The sequence below is a fragment of the Struthio camelus genome, chromosome 1, assembly GCF_040807025.1.
Source record: "Struthio camelus isolate bStrCam1 chromosome 1, bStrCam1.hap1, whole genome shotgun sequence".
Lineage (NCBI taxonomy): Eukaryota > Metazoa > Chordata > Aves > Struthioniformes > Struthionidae > Struthio > Struthio camelus.
In genome coordinates, this window is record NC_090942.1 from 61043170 (window position 1) to 61062376 (window position 19207).

Here is a 19207-nt window from a genome sequence, read left to right on the forward strand (position 1 = left end):
TGGGATTGATTTCAAGTTGACTGAAATAAAAAAATAATTTAAGCTAAACCAAAAATTACAGTTTGAGGGAGTCAGAAGTACTGCTTTCTTTTTCCTCCCACATCTATCTGAAAGAGCTGATAGTTGGTGTTATTTTCTCCACCTTTTTGAGTTTTGTCTCTTTCTGTAGGCAAGAGAGAGTATGGCCAAGTATGAGCTTGACCTCAGGCTAGGAAAGTCATTGTACCAAGGTAGCACAAGGAACTTGTGTTCTTACAAGCTTGAAGAAATGGTTGTATGCAGAATTTTGACTTTCAGCATGGTATGCCAGTGTCAGATATGATGATTGTATATTCTTCTTTAACAAATTAGACTAAAAAAACAATGTGATAGAAAAAGAAAGTTATTTTCAGCATTCGTATGCAACTTGAAGTAACACAAAATGGTTGTTAAGTATAATATGTTTCCTCAACTCAACATTTTTTACTCAGGGTTTTTTTTCACATGGTCAGTATAAAACACAGGCAATAGAACCCCTTCCACCTAAGTGGTAAAACTGCACCGTTAGCAATAATGTTAAGGTTTTACTTGAGAAATTTGAAACCTGATACAGCTGTAGTCCTGTTGACCTGCAGTCAACTTCCCATGGCAGGGTAAAACTATAAAAAGTAAAGGTCCTTTTGGTTCAATTACTTACCTCATGGAACATATTTTTTTTCTGAAAGCTGAGTACAGTAATAAGGCTGTGAGCCAGTGGATTTTTTCCATTGTTTTTCTTTCTGTATTTGCCACTGTAAAGATCTTGTTTTATAATACATATATATTAAGTACATATATGTGTATGTATATTAACTCTTTTGATACTGATATTTTGAGTGACTAGGGTCACACTGAGAAGTGGTAAAATGAGCAAGAGAAGGGGCTGGAGACTGGAGCATTGTCGGGAAATTTGTGATCTCATGTCACAGAAGTGCGATAGTCTGAAGTACCATTTTGAGCGTGCCACTGGAGGACATTCAAATCAAAGCCAGTGGAAAGGACCTCTTAGCTTCTCGCAGCTTGATAGTGGACAACTTCACTCCTAAAAGGCATTTTAAAGCCCTTCATGCTATTGGTCTATAACTAACACATTTGGTGGAGGTGTGCTTTACAAGCATCTCAGATCAGCGGCCTACATAGGGCCCTTATGCAGTCTGTGGATCTTGTTCACATAGCTCTTGACTGCTTTAATCTACTTCTCATGAAAGTACTTGTTCAAATGGGAGCAAGGGACCTTTCAGTGGGTTTTCTGGGCCTTTTCATACTGCTTCAGGCCTTTTTTGGCCACCACCATATTTTCCTGGATTTATTCAGAGATTGCAGTCTACTTTTTCATAGTAGGAGTAGGCAGCGCGGCCATTGACAGCCCTGTTCTCTTTCCTGTGCCTACAAACACTTCTGACGTACCTTGTTTGGACTCAGTAGCGAGACCCGCTCCCAGGGCTTCTCCTGTTTCTGCAGAGGGTCTCGCAATTGTGTGCATTTCTATGACTCTTCCTTCAGATGGAACTGAAGATGCCGCAATCCAAAGTTCATGGTGAGACATCACAGTTCTGATAGATGGGTTGCCCATGAGTAATAGACTTCACTGTTATTGGACATGAAAAAGGAGCACCCTTGGCTGCCTGTTGACATAAACATAGGGAGATTGTCTCTGATTTGAGATGATCCAACAGCACTGTGAGGCACACAGCTATGCAGACATGATTAGGTAGGTATAATGCAATGCACCTTGAGATAGTATGTAGTAAACTGCCCCAGACAGGGTATTTACGAATACATCTGCACAAACCCCCAAAAAGATTTGCTGCAAAGTGAAATCCCAAAAGGCTTGCTTACTGTGATTGATTATACCAAGCAGCTCAGCTGAACAGATTTGGTATGAATCCATGTTACCTTAAGGCATACCAATTCTTGTTAATATCATGCAAGTTCCCTGTGTGGGCCAGGCCTAAAAACAGGTCTCGTAAAAAGTGCTCTTCTCAGTGATGATAGGTGCATCTGTCAGGCAACATAGGAAGGCGTTTTTCTATTCTTACCTGCAGTGCCCGTGAAGTTGGGATAGTTGCTTGATTTTGCTGTTAATAAGCAACCCCATGCCAGAACTGGCAGCCAGGACTCTGCTTATTGTAATCTGTCCTTCAAGCTGGTAGAAAAACACTCCTTTTTTGAAAGTACTGTATAATTTGTATTGCTGCTTCATCATCATTCTTGAGCAAGGATCAAAGGAATCCTTTACTAGAGTTGGTAAAAATCTGACAGAGGTGTCTGAAGCAGCAATGTCCTTCAGGATTTCTCCTGCCTGCAGTCACCCAGCTGGCTGCTGCATTGCCTGTTCTCCAAGGCTACCAGCAACGATGTAGGAACATAGGCTTGGGAGGAACTTCCTGAGTCACAGAATATATTATCTTAGATATCTTAGGCAATGAAGTCATAGATAATGCTTGGTAAGTTTATGAAGGAAATCTTTAACTCTTTCTTCACAGATCAGATTCTGCCTCTCCCAAGCAAGTTATTGGGTTTTTTTTATTATTTTTATATTTATTTCTGCTGTTTAATTGCTGAGAGTTGTGTGCAGAGCAAAGATCTTTGAAGTGCGTCCTCAAAGACATGGAGTTTGATGTCTTTGCATTAACAAATCCAAAATCACCATTCCCTAAGTAGTAAAAAGAGGCTACACACATGGAGGAAGATTTTCACAGGGAGATTTCCTATGCCTGATGATGAACTGAGAGGGTCAGCTTGTTCTTGGTGAGATTAGCTGCATCTGCTTTCTAGGGACCTGTGGTGACTTTTTACGGGATTGTGATTTATACCAAGTAAGGGTAGAGACTGCATTGGCCATAAGGACAGGAAGAGCCCATCATCCCACTGTAAGCTTCATGATTGTAACTGAAAAGGTGATGTTTATTAGAGTGGCTTTATTTCTATTATTTTAGTTGTGCTCATGCACCTTTGTGGGGATCAGGACCCATTGTGGCAAACAGAAAACCACCTGGGCATGGCTCTACTCTTGCTCCAGAAGGTTGTGGCTCATTGTTCGAGAGACCAATGGGTGAGCCAAAAACAGGAGGAAAAACAGAGAAGAAAGCTTGCAACAGATCAACTCAGGTGATAGACTCTGATCTGAATCTGGGTAAATCCCAGAAATAACATCTGCTGCGTTCCTGTTGGAGACCCCAATATTTCTTACTCCTCCCCTGTCTCTTGGGGACCAGCTTAAGAGCACTATTACAGTTCTTAGCTTTGAGGGCAGTGTATAGTGTCCTGCAGAGCTAGAACAGGAGCACTGTTTTTTTTATTAAATGCACTTCGGCAAAAATGAATTAAGAGTCCTGGCTTACGATATTAGGATAGGGTAGTTACAGAGGTTGGCAGCATGAACTAAATGATTCTGAAGAGTGGAAAGTGCTTGCTTGTTTTCCATCAGCTCATCCGACAACTGCCACTCAATATAGTTACCCATTGTTAAAAGATTCTTTGTAGGCATTGCAGCTATGTTATTTATTTTGCAGCCTGGCACAGATTAGTATTTCTCTGGCAACTCAGCTCCGAGGCTTTGAAAGCCTTTTTGAAGGGTGTCTGCAGGCAGCCACACTCAGGAAAAGCTGTGGTAGCAGGGCTCTTTCAGGAAGCCTCCTAAAGAGTACGGTGATCCCAGAGCTACTCACAAGGATAACACCTTGGGGGAGATGATCATTGCTTCCTATGGATTCTGTTTGAAGAAGTCCGCTGCTTCTTCAATTGGGAAATGGATAGCGTTGGTTTCCACACTGAAGGGAAGAAACCATGAGCCAGACCTTACTGGAGGTTTTTTTTTTTTTCATGGGTATTTCCAGTGGCTGTGGAGAGGAAGGGGGCACCTGTTCTTTTGTCATTTAGCAAGCTCCTGTCTGTTTGTATCATCGGCTGGTTTCTGTGAGCATTCCTGCCAGCACACTTCTCCCACCAACCATATGAATTTTGGATTCCTTTTCCCTCAGAGGTGATTTTCCGTGTGGGTTATCAGTGTATATGAAGGGTTAAAATCTTGAAGCTACTGAGTCCTTTTTGATTTGACATTGTTGAGTGAGCTGCAGAAAACCTAACTGTTACTGAGCATTCTGCAGACTAACTGGAAACAATGGAGCACGGAAGAAACTGAAAAAACCCAATCCCCGTTCTGTACGAACAGCAGAGATATTTGGGAAATTAAAGTACCTTTCCTGGAGTGCAGGTTAGGTAGATATTTTGCTTAAGAACTGTTTGTCTTGTGTTTGTTAACTATTTCTTTTTTGAATTTTTGGAAGTGAAAAAAATTCTGTGGGCACACTGTGGGCTGAAACTGGAGTTTGTGCGGGACGAAGGCCAGACAGTGATAATACTCTTTTTCAGAGGTATTCTAGTTGCTGGTCAGCTTAAGATAATGTGATTTTATGACTGTGTTAAATCTGTATAAGACAATGGTAATGACATTTTTTGGTATCAGAAACTTTCTTAGTTCTTAGGCAGGTAGGTTTCAGCTGTAATCTTTATTGCCAGTTTTATCTAAACTTTTTGCAGACTGTTCACAAAGGAGAACCCAGATGTGATATCTGCAGATTGGTAAGTAGAGTACTTCATTATGGTCAGACAGGTACACAGACTGAAACAAAGGAGTTATTCATCTTTTTCTCCCCCTTAAAGTGCTTGAATACTATATCTCTGAGAAGACAAAAGAATTAAGAGAATGATTTACATCGCGGAATTGCTTGATGCATGCTCAGTTACTGAAGATAAAAATCAGAGCAATTTGTCTGCCATCTATTGTCATCAACAATGCAATTGGCAGCTCTGATTTATTCAGGCATCTGACAGTTTCCATCTTCTTAGCTCTGTCCGCCTCTGTCATCTGATTTAGCTTGTACAATCAGCTCTAGCATCTGACAGAGGCCTGGAGCTTTGATGAAACCAGAACATCAGCCTTGGAGTGCAAAAGTAATGCCTCTTGGTTCAACAAAGCGATATGAAATTATGTTGTCTTCTGATGCTATGGCAGTTTGATTGCTGTTTGTTCTTTCAGCCTATCAGCCTGGATTCATTTAAGAGCCAAATTAGAACATGTAGCTGCGAAGCACAGTGGTGACTAGGATTACTGTTTCTCAATGGGAATGAATTTCAATATGAATGAAGTACCTCACCTGCATCAATGCTTTTAGAAATCCTGCTAAATAGTTATCTAGTAAATATTGACATATTTTAATGACAAAAAAATCTATCTTTCTGTTTTTATGTTGCTTTTTTTTAACTGATCTGTCCAAATTAGGCTAGAAAAAGAAGCATATTTACAGGAAAAGCTAGGACACTTTTTTTGAACAAGCTGAAGACTTGTTGTGCACAATATAACATGCTCCCTTGAAGTAATTCTTTAGTTTGGATTGCTTAAAAATAGTTAGAGAAAACCAAATGGGCATAAGAACTAAAGAGGGAAAAAACAGTGGGGATTTTTATAATTTGTCACAATGTGGATTATGTTTTCACAATGTGGACTGTGTTTTCAGAATGTTTTTTTCTGGAAGCACTTTTCCTATATAGCATCTTGAGGTGGCCTTGTAACAATTTCCTCAGAGAACTGATATTAGGGAAGTGCTGACAATGTATTTTGTCTGTCTTACAGCTCAGAAGTTCATTGTAGAGCGATATTTTGAAGTACTAGACAGATCTTGGATATGTACCTGTTTAGAGTCTGACTTGATCTATATTAATTCCAGCAGAGAATTTTTTTGTCATGCATTCGTATGTTTTCTGGCAGTTGATGGAATAAAGTATCAGAAATTATCAAGACAATGTGGTTTATTGTGGAGATCCAGGAATGATCTTATAGGCTGAAAAGACCAAGAAATTAGCAAGACCTTTTTGCTATTTATTAATTAATATGATTTTGTAACTAGGCAGGGTGCCATCCCATGATCACAGTCTTACATGTCTGATGGTATGCTGCTTTGCTCTATGTTAGTGTCAGGATAAAGTTACCATAGGCCCCCAACAAGCAATTCCCTAACACAGCACTTGGAAGATTTGAAGTTGTTTTGAGAAGCATTATTGTTATTTCCTGGGAATCAAACAGTAGCTATCAGTGGTCAGTAGAACATTACTTGTGTGCTAGAAAAATCTAACAGAAAAGATCATTTGTCATAGCTTCTTTGGAGCTCTTTCCAAAAGACACTAGATGTCATGTGATTGTGTCCCACCACGCATTGGCTCATAGCCCGCGCTCTGCGCTCAAACACACTCACTATGCAGCAGCCTAGTATCATGAAATTTTTCTCTCTTCTGATGTGATCCCCGTATAGTTCTTGTGTGTTTTGTATTTGCCACTGCAGTCCCTTCTCACGTGACCTGCTATAGTCAATCTCATGTGTCTCAATGTTTGGATTAATTCAGGGGTTTGTGTGTAATAGGAAGGGAGGCCTACTGCATTTTGTTAGACCAACTGATGTAGTTGAAAACCTTTTGGACTCACAAGTCCAGTCTGTCCTGGGGTGTGTATATAAAAGGGGTATTCTATAGGAGGACACACGTGGGCCTCCTTGGCTGGTATTGATCTGTCATGTTCACTGTTGCGGGAGGTGAGACAGATGGCAAAATAAACCAGCCAAGACATGGATGGGGGAAAGCCTGTGGTGGAGCAGAAATGCTGAGTCTCACCAACAGCTGATGCTTCCCAAAGCGCTATCCAATTAGTCAGAGCTGTGTATCTGCTCCTGCAGTGATTTCCAGCACGACAGCATCAAGCTCTGCTTCATGCAGTAAAATCACTAGCTAAACTTCTCTTGACTATCTACCTTTGTCCCAATCTCTATGAGAGATGAATACACATTTTTTGGTGACTTACAGTATGCATCACTTAAAATGAGCTTTGCATCATAAATGTTGTTAACAGGTCCCTGTGACAAAGCTGAGAAGATGCTAAAGATGTGCTATCCTTTCCTGCTGTGTTTACTGTCCTTGCAACTTGAGGCTAATCCTGGTCTCAAAGTGAGGATTACTCAGAAAGGGCTGGACTACGGTATGTGTGATGTTGCCAGAAGTTAATTTAAAATAAATATTTTTGTACAAAATATAGTTTCTTAGTAAAGGCACAGTGTAAAAACGAGGTCCTGAAATGTTGAAATAGAACAAATTCCTTTAATCATCTCACACCAAGGGCACCCCACGTCTCTTCTCTCACTTGCTCCCTTCCTTTTTGCACACCCCAGGTGTGAATTTTCCTTGCATTAGTGTGTGCATTCTCCTACAATCCAATAGAGTTCTTCTGCTACACTTCTCATATTGATCTACTTTCTTAGAACTAGAATGAGGTCATTGTATAACTGTTCCTTTTTAAAAAGTGTCAAAAACTTGATTGATAGTGCAATATTTCATTGAGGATAAGGAAGACATAGTTGGAAAAAAAACTTACAACTTTGGAATACCCATGTGGGATAGCACAGCTTTACTCTTATTCTTCCACTTGGGTGGGATAGCATCTGCATCTGCCATTCTCTCAAAAAATCTAATAACCATCTGCCATGCCCGCAGTATATTTTGCCTACTCTTTCTATTCCTGCTAGCTCTCACTGTCTGTTACTTAAGACTTACTCCGTGGGTGTGGAGGGCGCTCAGTACAATTTCGATTGTTTACAGAATTAATATTAATAATAAAGGTTAACAAGGCGCAGATTCAACAAAGGCTGGGTCATGAGAAGGATTAATTGTCATTTATGTTCTGAACATGCTGACAGGTAGACAATGGACTTGTGAGGTGAGAAGTAGAAGCTTAGGGTTTATGACTCTGAGATGAAAGCAAGGATCAGGTCCACTTATTTCTCTGTATAAGCATTGTTTTAAAGGCCTTTGAGGAGCTGAGAAGTGCAAGGCAAACATCTGTCATCTAAAACACAACTAATCTCCATATCTTCTTATGACACATAGGGAAAAGAGCTCTCTGAGGATCCCTTTAGATACCTTTAGAAATCAGAATTCAGAAATCAGAATTCCTGGTATTTCTTTAGTGTGAGCCCGGCAGAGCTGTGTTGATGTTCACCGTGGCGTTTGAGCGCTGGAGGAATAGACTGAGCTTGTTCACCCCTGCGTTAGTGGTTGGCGATAAGGACAGGCAGTAACTGTGCCCCTCCCAAAGGTCCCTGTTATCTCATACTTGAAGAGGATGGTGCTTCTCTCTTAATATGAGTTTTGAAAGCTGGGACAATAGATCCCACCTGTTAACTCTAACCTTGAGATAAATTCTACCTGGGCTCACCAGCTACCTTCATTTACAGTTGTGAGGGAGCTTTTGGATAGTTCTGTCAGATAGAACCCATAGTTTGCTGTGGAGGCAAGAGTTCCTAGGGAATCATAACTTAGCCCTCCTCCTTCGTAAAAGATGTATTAAAAAAAAATTCCAGTGTTGAGTTATCACTGATCTCATTTATTTTCTTTTTTAATATACTGTGGCATCTGGGAAAAAAAAAGCTTATATAGTTTCTATTCAGCAACTGTGAGACCCAAAGCTAAGAACCGCATGTCAAAAATATGATCTGAAAGCCAGATATCATTCAGTGATAAAGTTTTAATGGTGTCTTCATCAAAGATAAGCAAAGAGAAGAAAGACACGAAATTTGGCATTTAAAGATGTACTATTTGTTGATTGTAGTCTCTGTGTATATTATCAAAGCACAAGTAGCATTGAAACATTCAATAACGTAGGGATTCCTTAAGGCAATGAGAGAAGATAAGGAAATAACGTAGAGATCTACAGCATTCTGTAACGGATAAGGTGCAGTGGCGAAACATAAGAACCCAGATAGAAATGGGAAGGGAACATTTACAAGGATTAGATTTAAACCTCAAACAGCTTCCAGTATACGAGCAACAATACAGATAGTTCTGTATTTGACACACCAGCACTTCAGATGCATATGTTGGCACTTATATAAATAAGTAAGGACTACACATGGAAGTCATACTGCTGCTTCTTAATTGTCCTTTTCATTCAACAGATATGAGTCAGTCTGAGGTAGCTATGATGACCAAGTGTTTCCCAAGGCTGTCCACATTGTGAGTGAAGTGAGGGAGGTATAATAGTTTCAAAAACCTGAAAAGAGTTGTAGAGTAAGAGATACAATTCCTCATAAGGGATCATGTTGATCTCGAGTTAAATGATTTGTATGTGTGAGGCTAATGGAGGTTATAATATGGGGCTGGAACTAGGTCTAGGTAAAGGTTTAGGAATCAGAGCTTTCTGAGAACAATGTTAAAAGTGCTTAAATTATTTGGCACTATATCTTGACCTTTGGGTACCTGAACCCTATCTGAAAGGTATATTCTTTCCTCTGTCCCCTTGTAGGCAGGAGGATTGGGATGGAACTCCTGAAGCAAGCAGTGCTGAAAGAGACCTTCCCAAGCTGGAGTGGGCAGGAGAGTTTCTCATTTGTTAAGGTCAACTACAGAATTTCAGGGTAAATAAAGGAAATACGTTTCAAAGGATGAAACAGCTTATTCTGTGTGTGGGTGTCGTAGTAGTGGCAAGGAGGATTTCCTTCCCTGTCCACCTCCTAGGATATGGCAATAATAATAATGTATCCTTTTTTTTCTTTGTTCGGTGTAAAATGTTTATGGTTCATCTGACTCTACTACTGCCCGAACACTGATTCGTTTTATAAGTACTTCCTTATACCACACCCAGAGGTGCGCTTTAGAAAGCCTCTGAAGGAGTGCCTTGGTTGTTTTTTAGTTGACTTGTCTCAAAGTTTGGGACAACATAGAAGTAAGCATGTTTATGACTCAGGGGAAATGGATGGAGAAGAGGTGGCATTGTTGACAGTCTGATACCATGAAGGACCTGTAGTAGTGAAAAAACTTGTTTGTATTTGGTGAGAAAAAGGGAGCAAAGGGATAAGATGAACGCATGTGCATGGGGATAGTGTATCTGGGATGACAAGGATGGACGGGCAGAAAAGTGACATTTATGGGAGTTTTTGGATCAATTTACAATAGGTAAAGGAGGGAAAAAAATCTAGGGAGCACCAGAACAAAGATCCAAAGAGACTGGGGAATCTCTGTCCTTGGAGATGCTCAAGACTCAGCTGGGCAGGGCTCTGAGTTGGCCCCGCTTTGAGCAGGAGATTGGACCAGATGATCTCCTGAGGTCCCTTCCAGCCTACATTATTCTGTGATCTTCAAAATCCTAATTCATTCTCTTAACCATAGTCCTTGCAATCGGCCATCTTCCCAACGGGTAATCTCATTTAGTTCACTGAAAAGAGGATTACTAAAGGCAGCCTTACTGCTGCCCAAGATGTCCCTGGAAAATTATGGTCATTTTAACTAAAAGTAGCTGGTGCATTCTGCCCCAGCAAAAATAATGGAAGAGGTTGGATACTTAGATTAAAAACAGTTATTTCAAGAGATTTCTGCCAGATATCAGGAAACAATGAGAAATGTGAACTAGGTGATAAGATTGCAGTTGATATCTTGACAACGCTCAGCTCAAGGCAACCCCCCTGCCCCCGCAAGACAATGCCCTTGAATATCAGAAACGTTTGTTTTGGCAGGGAAAACTTTAAGTAAGGTTATATTTAGAGAAAAGGAGCTTCTCAAGGGCCCTTTGCTGAGGCAAAGGAGGGGATACAGAGCAAGGGAAGAGGGACTCTGATGTTCTTCCTTCAGCAAATGCTAGCATTCCAACAACCTGGATTTATTTATAAACGTACCATCTGGTTTCAGCTCATAGATTTATTTTCCCTCAGCAGGCACATTTCACTTTGAGAAGTGTCGTCTTCTCCCTAGAGGAAGCTTTTGTTTTGGTCAGGGCATCTTTTTTCCCTGACTGGATATCAAGGATTCCTTTTTCCAAGAATGCTACTCAGCGTAATGGCGCAGGTGTCTTTCTTCCCTAAAATGTACAGGGCTCCGTCATTGCTGAGAAATTCTTTACTGAGGCATAGACTTGGCCTTCTGTAGCAGAAGGGTTCCATAATCAGAAATCCTTCTCACCATTTGACATGCAGTCTAATATCCCCCTTTCTGTTTTCCATAGGCTCAGAATTAATACTCTAGATTTCCCAGAAACTTCTGCATCTTTTATTCCTGGCACTGGCATTAGTCTGTCAGTGGCACGTGCTTCTGCTACTATCAGTGCAGACTGGAGAATGAAAGCATGGCTGCTGTAAGTATTGTATGGTGTGATAGAGGGTGTCTGGGAGAAGGATTACAATTGAATTTGTGAAACTTAGTTGCTAATTAATATTTTTCAGGTCAGATATGCTTTAACATTTGACAGCAATCTGTTTGGATAAACTTCTCAAGAAGGAAACATTCCCTGCCAGTTAATGCTTTCTTTTGTTAAAGATTCTACCCCTAAGGGTGTCTCTTTGGGAAGTGTGAAGTTGAATACATGTTAACACGCTCAGCTTGTCCAGATTATCTGTTACATGAATATTCAGGGTCACGGAGTTTGCAGTAACAATGTTTGTTACTTTCCGTATATAGTATGGCTGAAAGATTGACTATATAACTAATATCTATTTGCTAGTACTAGTGTTTATTATTTTCCAAAGCATTCCTATTAAAAGGAGGGTATTATTGCAATGCTAAACATTTAGAATTTAGGAAATCCCAGAATCCTGGTCACTGTGGAAAACTGGCTTAGCTTCATGAGCAAGTGCAGTATCTTGTCTGTAATGACATGACCACATGCTCTTTTTTTTCCACTTTTTTCTTACCTCAGCATTTCTGCTGCAGATTTTTGATATAATATTCTAGATTTTCGTTTTATTCAGGTGAGGGGTGAAAACTTCTAGGATATAAGCAGAGCTTGCGAAGCGCTAATCTCAACAAGTTCGGTTAATGGAGTAACTGTCAACAGCAGTAGGCGTTACTCTATTTATGAGCCATATAGTATAGAAAGATAGATCACCAGACTGCCAGTTCACAGCATGTCCTGTTTTCAAAGGAGCACAGACACGCAGTTCTGCATTCGGTATAATGTACTGGTGGCTAGAAACTGCTGTCACTGTGGCCCCAGCCTGTCTCTGTTCCTTCTGTCGTACTGGTATTGTGAGGGGAAAGATACTGTGTTCAGCAGGCAAACCAACTGTTCCCAAACACGAAGTCACCTCTCCTTCTTGCTGAAGGGCAAGGACTTGAGCATAATCTGCAGAGACCCCAGAAACATAAAACTCCAAGGACTTCACTCGCAGCAAGGGAGTCAGGGAGCTGGGATACATGGTGGAGGTGGCCAAAGCCAGCTTTGTTGGAGCTGAGGATGTGAAGGGGTTTTCTTGCCTCTTTGAGCCAGTCTATGTTGTCTGTTCAGTATTATGTTCTATGTATGGCTCTAGGTTGAGATAGATCCAGAAGATGCTGAGCTCTTCAGCCCTTCCATTCCCTAGCTCAACATGTTGCCCTCAGCATAGTAAAGAGGACCCAGCTGAAAATGAGCTTTCCAAGGGAGGTCTTTGACAATCTAGCCCTTCTGGGTTGTTTCTAGGGTTAGTAAGGTGGATATTATCCCACTTTTTAGGCAATAGCCCTGAGTTCTTAGCCTTCTCCGTAGCCCTCCTCTTCATTGTGTCCCAGAGCACTCTGCCAGCCACAAGGTCTCCTGGAAGGCCTTTTGCTCCCAGAGTCCCAGAGCTGAGGTCCTGGAATCCTCATGAATCCGTGAATCAGGATTCCCCCTGAAGAGGAGGAGTTAAGGATGCAGGAAGGAGGACCTGAGTAGCTGGGTTTACCCTGGTCTCCCATGCAGCCAAAAAAGGGAGGAGGGGGGCAGAGAACATGACCCTGTCACTGGAGTATGGGGAAGGCTGAGTTGGAAAGCATCTCTGGAGGTCATTTTGTCCAGCCTCCAGCTCAAAACCGAGCGGTCACCAGACTAGATCTGGTCAACCATCTAGTAGCGTTGTTTAACCAAGGATGGCTCTGCAACCTCTCTAGATAACCCGTCCAGTGCCACACTACTCTCCCTGTGAAAGTGTTTTTCCTAATGGCTCGTGGGTTGAGGTTTTGATTAGGGACTGGGAAAAGAGGGTCTGAAGAGTGGGACTTCTTCCTGACAGCAATTTAGCGCAGAGGTATAGACAGAGAGGTATGGAGGTGAAAATGGCAGTGGTGGTAGGAGGGATTTTGTGGCTGGGAATGGTACTCATTGGTCTGTTTAGGGGTTGTGTATGGCTTTGGGTTGGGTTAAGATGTGTGTTTCAGGATTAAAACATCTATTCCCAGGATTTTTCCTTAGCTGGAAAAATAAAGAGGAAAGTTGAGACTCATGAGTTGAGCTTCCTGTTGGGCTAGGCTCTTTCTCTCCAGTATGGTACAACCACTATAGTAATGCCAGAGCCTAGGAAAAGAAAACCTGAATAATTGGGATGAAAGGGTGAACAGTGATGCTTTTGTTGCCAATTCTGTCCTTTCAAATGAAGTTTTTATAAGGCTGTTCTAAAATCTTTCAGCTGTCTGTATCCTTCTTGATCAGTTTACAACTTCTACAACTCCTAACCATAGAAGTAATGCCTAAATGTGCTGGAATGTGGGGAATAATGATATTTTTCTTGAGGTATTAGTAGGGAGTTTTACAGAGGAAGAAGAAAATGAGTTTGGGGCGGGATGAGGAATGGAGGAATGCGTATGTTTAGGAGGGATATGGAAAACTGTTACAGGAAAGAAGCGCAAAATTGAGAACCACTGGGGAATATATTTATTACCTAGTTAGTTTCTTCTGTTGCAGTCCCCGAGGTCTTTAGGGAGATCTGTCTTGAAATACTTGAATGGATTAATCAGAAAGTGCATCAGAAAGTCACTGAGAAATTGTGACATTTTTGCAAACTTGCCAAATCCTGCATAACACTGGAAAATTCACGTCCTGAAGACTCATGCATGTGAATGCCAAGCATGTCCTTATTCTACGTTAATTCCTAAAACCCATTCTTCACTCTAGATGATAGAAGCAAAGTCCTGACAACCTTGATTTACAGGTAGTTTCTTGAATTGTTCCCTTAAAGCAGATATTTCTTGACTAAGTTGTCTTTTTCTTTTTTTTTCTTTTTTTCTTTTTTCTTTTTTTTTTCTGAGCAGCAGAGATCAAGGAGGAATTACTGTGTCCATTTCTGGACTGTTTATTGCGGTTGTTTTTGAAGTGTCACGGGATACCACAGGACGCTTGTCCGTGTTGCTACACAATTGCCAGCTGATCATTAATAGTGTAAAAGTCAAGTTAAATGGAGGATCTAGGTAAGTACAAGAGATTTTAGAATTACTTTGTGGGAAGTATCAGGGTTTGTAACGAAAGGACCACCTCTCAAATTTTTTTTAGAAATTCAGTTACAGGACATGAACAACTGTCCAAGGCTATGAAAATAGGTTTTTAAAGGTCTATTTTCAAAAACAGACTTCTTCGCTGAGTGTGTTCAGCGCGGTTAGTCTGTACTTTCCTTTTGCGTGTGCTGACAAATGGGCTGACCAGACATACTGCATATGAAAAATTTGTCATCCAGGTATATTGAAGAGCAGAAGATTGAGAATGGAAATTTGCATTTATGAAAGTGGATCTAGACTGATGATGCATTTTGACAAGCTGACCTACAATTTAAGAGTAAAAGTTTTTATTCCAAAGAGGAACATAAAATAATGGTTGCAGTTCCCCTCATGTTGATTTTCTAGAATGTTTTCTTGTCTTGCTCAAAGCAAAAATGTGGCTAATGGAGCATTTTTTGCTAACATGTTAACACAAACATTTACAAATTTGCAGATTGCCTTCTAGCTAGGACTTAGGAGACTGAGAAGCCCTAGCATTTGAGACTCAATCAATTGCACAATCTGCCAGTCTAATTGACATTGATGCCCCAGTCTGACAGATTTTGCATTTCAAACAGTTCCGTTCTGGCCTACGCTATTCTAATGTAGATTATTTGACTGTTAATAAACTTGGATATTCAACTGTATATAAAGCAAATGTTTGCGTGAGGGTATTATCTTTTACCGTGGATCAAAATATCTGATTTTTACAATTCTTTGTGTTCATTTCTTTCCTTCAGCTGGGTCTATAGCTTCCTATCTCATTATTTGGAGAAGCCCATTCAGACCAAATTGGATAAAAATGTAAGTCTGCAAAGATGGTTTCAGCTAGGGAAGGGAGAGGTTCGAATACAGCCATTGCTTTACTGACTTCTCTCTCTTTTCATATAGCTGTGCCTAAATATCAAATACAAAATCCAAATGATGGATGCACAGCTTAGAAAGCTTAAGGGTGAGTCTTCGATATCAGCTTTTCATTAAGTAATTTTCATGCTGCTCAGTTTCTAGCCTTTTTATTTCATGCCGAACCCAGTAAAACGTTCCTGTGTTCGTGGTACAAAAAGTGAAGGAAGAAAAGTGCTGCCGTTGTTCTGTGCCTTAGCCTATTTCAGACTCCCACCTAGAAATCTCTTGCATGCACCTTGTGTAGAATGTTCAGATTTCTTCTGTGCCCGTAGCAGGTCATGCGTAATCTTTCAGCCTGCTATGGCTCAGCTCTGTTGTTTCCTTAGATTTTGGAAGTAAAAATGTTCATGTTGATCCTTTATGCTCTTAGTACGGTGGATGCAAGAAAAACTGAGTTAACAGGAATCCGCTGAAGAGCTAGCAAAAATCACATCCTGCAGTGCAATCCTATCAGGTCTCACAAACTTAGCACATCTTGTTTTGAACTTGAGTTCACTGAGGTAACAAGATACTGCAGGAAGACAGTGTCACAGCAGTCATACTTCTCTTCGCATCAGTAACAATTGCTATGTCACTCTTGCAGGGACACTAAGACAGTAGATCATCTGTGTTCAATAAAGCATATAAATATGAGATTTTCACACCTATACTCAATAAGTATTATCTGTGGCTTTTATTTTTGGCAAGAATAAGAATACTTCTTTTTAGTTTTTGCCAATTTAAATTCACCTAAGTCATCTAACTGAGGTTGCGGGGTTTGATCCCACTTTTCACTTTGCATTCTGAATATGGCTATTAGCTACTCCATACTCAGAGGCAGAGTAAGTAGGCTTTTATTTTTCCTAAAATGGTTAGGCTAGTGCTGGCAAATATAACTGAAAACCACGGTAGTCGAGAACATTGTCTTGCATACGCAGCAGGTACTCAGATACTCAGGTTAAAGTGCGCTTTAGTCTGGGTTGCTGTATTGAGGAGATTAGTCTCTGTGAATTCACCATTTCCCTTTAAACGTATCTGAGCATTTATAGAGTATGAACAGACTTTACAGATAAAAAATAACAATCAGACTGAAATTGCATGTGAGGACCTTTCAGGAAAAACATCTTCTATCAGATTGTCTGATAAAGTGCCTCTATTGTTGTGAACAAGCATCTATTGTCTTCGAAACTGATGGGTGCAAAAATGTGCTAATGTCATCTTTTGTAGTATTTAGTAGTATTTACCAGTATTGCATCATAATTATGTGGGAGTTCAGGTTTCTTGTACAAATACATAACAAAAATAGGGACCCCACCCTCGATACTTCTTCCTTTATTCCATAGGAGATTTGTGGGGAATGTATTCAGTGGTGGAACAACAGGAACACAAATCCTAGATCTGGAGGAATCAGTGACTTTTCCAGAGGGAAAACTCTCACTTTTTCCCTTACAAATTTTTCATTGTCTTCTTTCTTCTCCCACCATTCTCCTTCTTCAGATTCATCATTGCCAAAATGCCTTTGCCTTTAACCGAGCAATAACTGTTTGTGATATATTTTTGTAATAATGACTGTTTTGTTTTATCCATCATTTTTCTAGTCTTAAGCCCGATTGACGCCTTTGCACAAATAGACTATGCCCTAGTTAGTCCTCCAGCAGTCTTCAAATCACACGTTAACCTGGATTTGAAGGTAATTTGCCTTTAACATAAATTTGCCTGTGTTCTCTCCAAGACACTTTTGCTTTTCTTTTGTGTTGCTTCATTTTCTTTCACTATGATCTCAGTCAGATAAGCCTCTCCACTGTTTAATTAGAAGAGTGATATGACATCTAGGCATTTTGGGCAATAGCTGTGGTAGAAACCAAATATGATTGTTTAATAAATTAATGGTGTCGGTTACTCATCCAAAGTTGTTACTTAGAATTCAATGATTTCAGATGTGAAGCCCCTTCAGAGATGCTTTACCTCTCCCACTACTGCTTGTTCTTTACCCATTACCAGGGATACATAATCCATGCCAGCTGCCAGTGCAGCTGTGATTGCAGTTCAAAGCATTTGATTCAATATGGCTGAGGGTCTTGTATATCTACAGGTACACCCAAAAAAGACTCTTCTTACAGAGGGTTCTTGAGGAGCACGCAGCACTTCCTTTCTCACCTCCTTTTCACCCTCTTTGGCAAGAGATATCCCAGCAACACCCAGCTAGCTGTTCCAGCAGCCCAGCCAGTCTTTGTGATTTAGAGCATGCCCATGACTCAGAACTGGCTTCAGGTTAGAAAGATGTGCTAGAGCTATGGCTGATACTCTCCTTCTTGGTTATCGAGTTCAGGCGACTTTTACCACGCACAAAAAAAGACTGAAAGCAAGGTATAGACACCTTAAGTATAAAACAATTATTTATCAGCTGCTATAGCTAGCTAGAACTTACAGGCTACCGGGCTAATCTTTAACATGCTTGCACCCCTGTTGAAACATCCGATGAGTCTTTGTCAGGCAGTTATTAATCAGGTAAGGAAGTACTGGCCTTCATTGTTCCTCGGAACAGGCTGATTCTTGCTTGCAGCAAGAGAAGGATTTTTGTGCTGCCTTCTGGTTGCAGTTCAGAATATTCATTTGAATGCTCAAATTTGAACTTTGAAAGGATGGGGGACCAGGTGTTCTTTGTGGCTCCTGTGCTTTTCCAAAATAACTTTAATTTGTTAATTTTCAGGGCATATCACAACCTTACTTGTTTACTTCAGGTTTTCTTTCATATCAAGCATTTCTTCGGGTTAGGAAGAGAGAATAAGAATTCTTTCTGTTCAGCCACGGCTAATGTAACAAGTAATTCTGACAGATACTGATTTTTATAAGTATAAATACTTAACGACTCTTTGCAGGGCACAGTCTATCCAGTAGGAAATCACACAGACCCTCCCTTTGTGCCAGCTCCATTCGCTCTCCCAAACCAGGATGATTCCATGCTTTACTTGGGAGTCTCCAATTATTTTCTTAAGTCTGCTTCACTGGCTTACTACAGAGCAGGGCTCTTCAACATCACCATCTCCCAAGAGGTGAGTATAATTTGCAAATAATAGAATTACAAGTAACAGCAGCGTAGATACTCAGGAGAGGAGATTGACACATCATTTTGCAGAGCTGTTTGCCATCTCATAGAGATTTGGATCACTCTCCTACCAATTCTAAAAGCGATCCACGACATTCATTCTGTATTTCACCATTTTCTGTAGTCGGAGTCTCTTTCAGGCCTAACTCTGAAGTTCTTGGCGGTTCTAGGCAAGAAGTGACTGTTACTAATGTCACAGAGCCTGCATGCAAGGGGTGGCAGAAAGAGCCAAAGAAAGCCTTTCTCTGCACAGATTCCAGTGCTGTGTCCAAGTAGGAGAAAAAGGTGCAAGGCAGGAAAAAGTGTGTTTTAACTGCTGCAGTCTGTTGCATGGAGGCCCACAACAAATGAACGGACATGTTGAGAGCTAGAGTAAACTATCAGACTTAACAGAGCAGCAGGTTGGGACAAGGAGCAGGTACAAGGAAACTGAACATTCAGTTGTGGGTGAACAACATGGAAGACTTCTCCTAGAAATACTTTTTCCATGCTAGAAGGGGTTGCCAGAAAGGTTTGCTGACTGAACATGTGCTAAGAGGGTCTGTATAAAAAGTGGTGACACAAATGGCATTGACATTGTCACAGAGGTCAGCAGCAAGAGGGCAAATGACATTTTGACACCTCTCTCTGCCAGATTCACTATACACCATCTAAGAGAGCCCCAAAGACAGAAAATAAGCAGGATGCCAGGTCTGTTCTTTCAAAGGATAATGCTTGCTCTCTGTCTGGCACGTGCTTCTGAAATGCATCTGTGAGACATCTGCCCCTCTTTTGCCCCAAAGAGCACTGTAGCACCTAAGAATCATTCTGGGACAAGGAAACGCTAAATCAAAACACAGATTATTTAGTACTAAAATAAACAGAGTTGTTTTTTTTTTTTCAAAGAAAAGCTAATTTCCAAGC

General features: G+C 40.7%; 1 protein-coding gene across 1 annotated transcript in view; it reads left to right on the plus strand.

Annotated features, from left to right (window-relative positions):
* Window positions 1-19207, plus strand: part of LOC138067259 (BPI fold-containing family C protein-like) — a 31470-nt gene that overhangs the window by 2250 nt on the left and 10013 nt on the right. Inside the window, exons 3-10 of the mRNA XM_068943837.1 lie at window positions 6920-7045; window positions 9365-9476; window positions 11057-11185; window positions 14095-14250; window positions 15054-15117; window positions 15205-15265; window positions 16797-16888; window positions 18078-18251. Of these exons, the coding sequence (XP_068799938.1) occupies window positions 6943-7045; window positions 9365-9476; window positions 11057-11185; window positions 14095-14250; window positions 15054-15117; window positions 15205-15265; window positions 16797-16888; window positions 18078-18251 (891 nt within the window). The 5' untranslated portion in view covers window positions 6920-6942. The remainder of the gene's footprint in view (window positions 1-6919; window positions 7046-9364; window positions 9477-11056; window positions 11186-14094; window positions 14251-15053; window positions 15118-15204; window positions 15266-16796; window positions 16889-18077; window positions 18252-19207) is intronic.